Below are 6,626 nucleotides of genomic sequence, written 5' to 3' on the forward strand. Positions count from 1 at the left end.
GGGAACCTCTGGGTCCTGATTTTGCACTTACCTCTGACGTCTCTGAGTGAGAAAGTCTGTTGTAGAACAACTTTCTCACATGGACAAACTGCAGAGTCTTTTCAGACACTCTTGTGCCAAGTACCAGGTAATGATCAAATCTTCTGGCCCACGTCACCTAGATGCATCGAGAGGCTCTTCTGACACCACAGTGCAGCTCAGCCCCTCACTGCTCAGGGCCAAGCCAGCAAGCAGGACAGGAGTGTGTTGGACATTGGCCACCGGTCATGTGATCCCAAAGCTAGAGAAGAAATATACCTGCTGGTGATGGTGATTGACTTGTCATCATACTCACAGCACTGAGAGGAGCTGACACCACACAGAGGCAGCTGACATCCAGCAGCATGGTCCAGATGTCCAGGACGACCACAAATGCCCACACCAAGGGGCATGGAATGTGTATTATGCACTTAGTTCAAATCTCTGAAAGCACAGGAAAGGCCCTCCGGAAGGCAGAGCTGTTTTGATGGAGCCAGGAGAGGAGACTCCCTCAGGGATTTTATGTGTCGAGGGGATGGGGAAAGGAGGGCGGAGGGATTCTGCTTCAAGGGGTTGTGTGTCTTCAACCTCTTAGTGACAAGTGAAGAGGATACCAATATTTTTTGTCAGATTCCCATGGGGAGCAGATGAAAAAGAGGCAGGAATGAGCCATACATTGTCAGCAGTCAAATGTAAAGTAATATAATGTCTGGCTACCTATTTCCCTTAACAAAGTTAATAAATGACCAAAAGTGAGGTAAAGGGTCAATAATGTGTAAAACAACCATGTCTACAGAAAATGGGTGGGAGAACTATTACAGGTAAGATGATGTTGTTGATGATGGTGATGATGACGATGACCATGGCCTGAGACAGAGGTCCTGATCCAATGGAATGAAGGCTCCTCATACAGATACACTGTCACCTTGGCTCCTGGAGTGAGGGTTGTCCAACCTGCTCTGTAGGTGTGAGATTTCATAAATGTGACCCCAAAGAATAAGGCAGCTTAAATAATACACAGTGAGACCAGATCAGTAATGACCCCAAAGCTGTCCAAGTGGGAACACCTTGGACCTGGGAAGGGGTCACCTTCCGGAACACAGACACTGTGAGAATGTGCATGTAGGAAACAGGGGTCCCCTTCCCACCAGTTTGCAGTGACAGGTCCCTTATTTCCCTTGATCCCTGCCTGAATGACCTTTAACATTTCTACTTCAACCAACTCCTGCTCATCATTATTCAGGTATTTCCTATGATGATGTGAGCTGTCTCTATGGTGCCCTGCACTTCCTTCTGAGTCTTCACTGGAGGAGGCTTTCAACCCACAGGTCCAGTAACTCTCTGTCCATGAACATCAGGCACATTGCTGTCATGTGACTCAAGTCAAGTCCAGCCTCCTCCCCTCACCCAGTTCCACAGTCACGTCCACATTGATGGGTAGTTTCCCAGCAGCGCTCCCCTCTGGTACAGTCCCTGTGGCTGCTGTAGCCAATCCACATGGGCAGTGGATGCTCAGCATTTTCTGGGAAATTCTTTGTAAAATCACCCAAAACAGGTGCCAATAAAGAAAATACTGATATATTGAACTTTAATAAAAGTAAATCATTTGTCCCACCAAGAATTTCATCAAGGATATTCAATGACAGCTTAGCATGAGATTATATTTTGGAATCGTGTGTCTGATGAGAGAATGTGTGTATTACACATTAAGGATGTTGTGTGTTATGGGGGAGACACAACACCATCTGACCACAGTGACCTCCCAAGGGAAGGGCAGAGGGAGGCTGGGAGGGAGGGATTCCACTCAGAGTTGAAGTTCCCTTTCCTGAGAGAAATTCTATGGTGGAATTCTCCTCTCTCACCTCCCTCTGAACCCCAACATCACTAATGACATTAGAATGAGAAAACAAGCCAATCTCCTTCCATCATCATTTGAACATAAGAATGATTCTATGTTGTGCACATACATGATCACTGCTTTTATTTCATGTCTTCTCTCCACGTAGAGCCATGACTATTTCTGATGGAACTATGTGGTGTCTCTGCAATAGGCCATGAGCTTGCATAAGGGAAGAGTGTGCACAGGAAGCTCACACCTGTCAGAATGGCTACCATCAACACATCAACAAATGACAAGTGCTGGCAAGGGTGTGGAGCAAAAGGAACCCTCATGAATTGCAGGTGGGAATGCAGGCTGGTGTAGCCATTATGGAACACAGAATGGAGTTTCCTCAAAAAATTAAAGATGGAAATGCCATTTGACCCAGTGACCCCACTTTTAGGAATATATGCTAAGGGACCCCAAAACCAATTAAAAAAATGTATGCACCCCTAAGTTCATAGCAGCACAATTTGCAATAGCTAAGATCTGGAAACAGCCCAAGTGCCAATGAGTAGCTGAGTGGATTAAAATCTGTGGTACATTTATGCCATCGAATACTATACAGCAGTAAAAGAGAAGCATCTCTTACCCTTTGGGACAGCATGAAGGGACCTGGAGAGTGTCATGCTAAGTGAAATAAGCCAGTCAGAGAAAGACAAATATCACATGATCTCACTCATATGTGGAAGCTAATGAACAAAATAAACTGATGAGCAGAATGGATCCAGAGACCTGGAAGCATGGAGCAGACTGGGGAATCTCAGAGGGAAGTTGTGGTAGGGTGGGTGGTTGGGAAGAGGTCCGCCAACAAACTCATATGCATATAGGCTTAATCCAGAGACACAGACAACAGGATGGTGAAGACCTGGGGCACCGGGATGGGCTAGAAGGTGTTAATGGGGGATACAGGAGGACATGAGTAATACCTTCAAGTATAAAGGTACAATTTAAAGAAAAAAGAATTAGGACTTGGACCCTGAGACTCCCACTGAACATGATCCCTGTGTCACCATCTTCTCTCAGGTGGGGTCAAGACCTCAGCTATGAAATACTCTGCCTCATGAATATGCAAAAGAGAGGAGGCAGACCAGGTTAAATATGGGTAAGTCTGTGCCCTCAGGGCATCACCCACAGCCACACCCACCTCTACAGAAGTGCTCCCAGCACAGCCCTCACCATGGACTGCAGCTGGAGAACTCTCCTCCTGGTGGCCATGGTGACAGGTAAGGGGCTCCCGTCCTGGTTAAGGAGAGTTCAGGGAGAGCCCAGGGGGATTCCACTCACTCCTGTCTCCTCCCACAGGTGTCCACTCCCAGGTGCAGCTGGTGCAGTCTGGGGCTGAGGTGAGGCAGCCTGGGGCCTCCGTGAAGGTCTCCTGCAAGGCTTCTGGATTTACCTTCACCAGCTACTACATGTACTGGGTGCGACAGGCCCCAGGACAGGGGCTTGAGTGGGTGGGGAGGGTTGACCCTGAAGATGGAGAAACAAAGTACTCACAGAAGTTCCAAGGCAGAGTCTCCATCACCGCAGACAAGTCCACGAGCATAGCCTATATGGAGCTCAGCAGCCTGAGAGCTGAGGACACCGCCGTGTATTACTGTGCAAGACACACAGTGAGGGGAAGTCAGTGTGAGCCCAGACACAAACCTCCCTGAGGAGGCAGCAGGGCTGGGCTGCAGTTGGCGCTCCGGACACAAAGGGGCGCTAAGGACCAGCACAGGGCCTTGACCAGGAGCAGGTGGAGAGTTAAAGACACCATTCCCTGCTCTGTCTTAATTAGTTTTGCTCACAGGCTCAGCCACAGAGCTCACAGGAAGCCCTGTCCTAGGTCTAGTTTTAGGGATTCTGTTTGTGAACAAAAAGGGGGCTCTGTCCTAAATCTGACAAAACTCAGTGACTGACAGGACCCTCACAGGAGGCTCTGATCACACATTCCTACCTGGGCAGTCCTGGGGGTGGGCACTCCCCAGGCCTATGACTTCTTTACTAAAAGGCTCCTCTTTGCCTGAAGCACCCCCGTCCATGGTTCCTGTGCATCTGGGTTAACACACCTGTGACATCAGCATGACCACCCTCAGGAGAGCACCTCCTGGTCACTCTCCTGGCACCCCGTCCCCACCTTGGTCTCTCCCACCTCCATGTCACTCCTCACCTTCCCTCCTGAACTTCAAATACACAATCACAGCTGCAAATTGTTATTCTCCGGAGCATTTGAGGTCTTGCTCCCTAACAGTTCTCGTCAGTTTGGCACCAATAAAATCTTATAAACATTCCCTACATGTTTGGACATTTCTTATATCAACATGTTGTCTTTTCTTCATTCACCACACACGTTCATACACGTTTCTTCCCGTGTGGAGAGGAAGAATTATAAAAACCTGCTGCCTGGACAGGATGAGTTCAAATGAGTTCACAGGTGCTGGAGATGAGACAAGTTTGCTGTTGGTTGTCATGGACGTAAGTGTCCCATCTTTTTCCAGCCCAGCAGGTGTGACAGGGAGGTTGAGCATTAGACCTATGAACCAGGAGGTCACGGTTTGATTCCTTGGTCAGGGCACATTCCTGGGTTGCAATCTCAATCCCGAAGCGGGTATAGGACAGGAGGCAGCTGATCAGTGATTCTCTCTCATCACTGATGTTTCCACCTCTCTCCCCTCCTTTCCTGTCTGAAATCAATAAAAATATATTTTAAAATAAGAATAAAAAGTGAAAAGGAAGAGAAGGAAGGCTTCATGGTGTTTGACCTGCCCATGCCTCCCTTCCCCAGTGTGATCGCACTTTCCAAGTGGCGGTGGCCGCCTTCCCAGAGGAACAAGGGACCACAGTCCCAGATCCCTGTGTCCGTCTGTCCTCACCTGGGGCTGTGGGAGGGTGGACACAGGTGGCCGCTCTCCTCCGGGAAGGGAGGTGCTCACCTGCCCCCAAGGATGCCGTGGTGCCTCAACTCTCTACCCAGCGTTTTGTTTCAAGAGCCAACATATTCCTTTTTTATCTTTTTTCATCCTCACCCAAGGATATTTTTCCATTGCTTTTCAGAGAAAGAGGAAGGGATGAAGAGGAAGAAAGAAACATGGATGTGAGAGAAACACATCAAGTGGGTACCTTCTGCACATACCCTCACCAGGGCTAAGGCCAGGAAGGGACCTGCAACCCAGGTACATGCCCTTAACAAGAATCGAATCTCAGACCCTTTGGTTCAAAGGACAACACTCTGACCACTAACACAAACTGGCCAGGGCCAGGACTCCATTTTATAATTTTATTTATTTATTTATTTATTTATTTATACACATTTATTAATATTTTATTGTTGAAAGTATTACATATGTCCCCTTTTACCCCTTGATCCCCTCCAGCCTGCCCTCACCACCCATCAGGGGATGTGTGTAAATGAAGGAAACTCTCCCACTGTGAGAGGCTGAGAAACAGGGCTTTTGCACACGAACAGCAGGGAAGTTGGGGAAATGTGTGCTTTGGGGAGGCAACTGTGTGCCTGTGAGAGTGGCAGCAGGTTAGAGACGGAGGCTGCAGCCACAGCGTCCAGCCCAGCCACTCCTGCCTCCTCACATGCATATGTTAGAGTTTTGTGGAGGATCTGATTGGGGAAAATAACAAGGAGAATCTTTCAGTTTCAAAATAAAAGCATCATTCAATACAAATTCTTATTCCCAAACCACAGAAAGCAACATGGCCCACGGATGGTGAAGGGATACAAGAGGAAGCCCCATCCACTCGCCTCTGGGGGAGCACCCCTGGGTCCTCATCAAACCCCGAGGAAGGAGGACTCTCAATCGTGGAAGCTGCACCCAAAGGAATGGGGTCAGGGTGACGGGTCTCAGGAAAGGAGGGAGGGAGGGCGGGTCAGGATCGGGCACCTGTAGTCATCATCCTTGAGTCCTTTCCATCTGGGGTCACCCCTAGGATGACAAGGTCAGGCATGCAGCCCAGGGTCACAGCTGCACCTTATATGCAGACTCCATGCAAATGTGGCTCTCCTCCTGCTCATAAAAGGGGGCCCTTGCCCAGCATGTTGGGGAGACACCAAGAACCCAAGCGCCTGAGACAGGACCTAGCGTTCCACCATGGCCTTGGTGCCAAGCTGCATTTTCTTCCTGATCATTTCTCAAGGTCATTGTCAGGAGTGGGGAGCGCTGAGCCCTGTGCCTGTGCCTGCTTGTGCTTCCATGTGATTCTAAGTCCCCCTGTGTCTCTGTGTTTGCAGGTGTCCAGTGTGAGGTGCAGTTGGTGGAGAATGGGGGAGGCTTGGTGCAGCCTGGGGGGTCTCTGAGACTCTCCTGTGCAGCCTCTGGATTCACCTTCAGTGGCTATGACATGCACTGGGTCCGCCAGCCTCCAGGAAAGGGCCTGGAGTGGGTCTCAGAAATTAGTAGTAGTGGTGATACCACATACTATGCCGACTCTGTGAAGGGCCGCTTCACCATCTCCAGAGACAACGCCAAGAACACGCTGTACCTGCAAATGAGCAACCTGAAAGCCTAGGACACGGCCATGTATTACTGTGCAAGAGACACAGTGAGGGGAAGTCAGAGTGAGCCCAGACACTAACCTCCCTGCAAGAGGATCTTTGACCACTAAGCGGTGCTCTGGGTCCCTGAACACAAGGACCATCCCAGCAGCAGGTGCAGTTGGAGGTTTGAGCTCTTTCCTGTGTGGTTTCCTCTTCATCTCACAGTTTCCCTCAGGGAACCTCTGGGTCCTATTCTGC

The 6,626-nt window shown here is 49.4% G+C and overlaps 1 gene segment (V, D, J or C); it reads left to right on the forward strand.

Moving 5' to 3' along the window:
• The first annotated feature begins 3,077 nt into the window (after positions 1 to 3,077).
• On the forward strand, positions 3,078 to 6,400 carry LOC114229667 (immunoglobulin heavy variable 1-69-2-like). The segment is given in 5 exon segments: positions 3,078 to 3,123; positions 3,203 to 3,501; positions 3,560 to 3,578; positions 6,123 to 6,141; positions 6,223 to 6,400. Coding segments are annotated over 5 exon segments (561 nt in total).
• Positions 6,401 to 6,626: the final 226 nt, after the last annotated feature.

The sequence above is a fragment of the Eptesicus fuscus genome, chromosome 5, assembly GCF_027574615.1.
Source record: "Eptesicus fuscus isolate TK198812 chromosome 5, DD_ASM_mEF_20220401, whole genome shotgun sequence".
Classification (NCBI taxonomy): domain Eukaryota; kingdom Metazoa; phylum Chordata; class Mammalia; order Chiroptera; family Vespertilionidae; genus Eptesicus; species Eptesicus fuscus.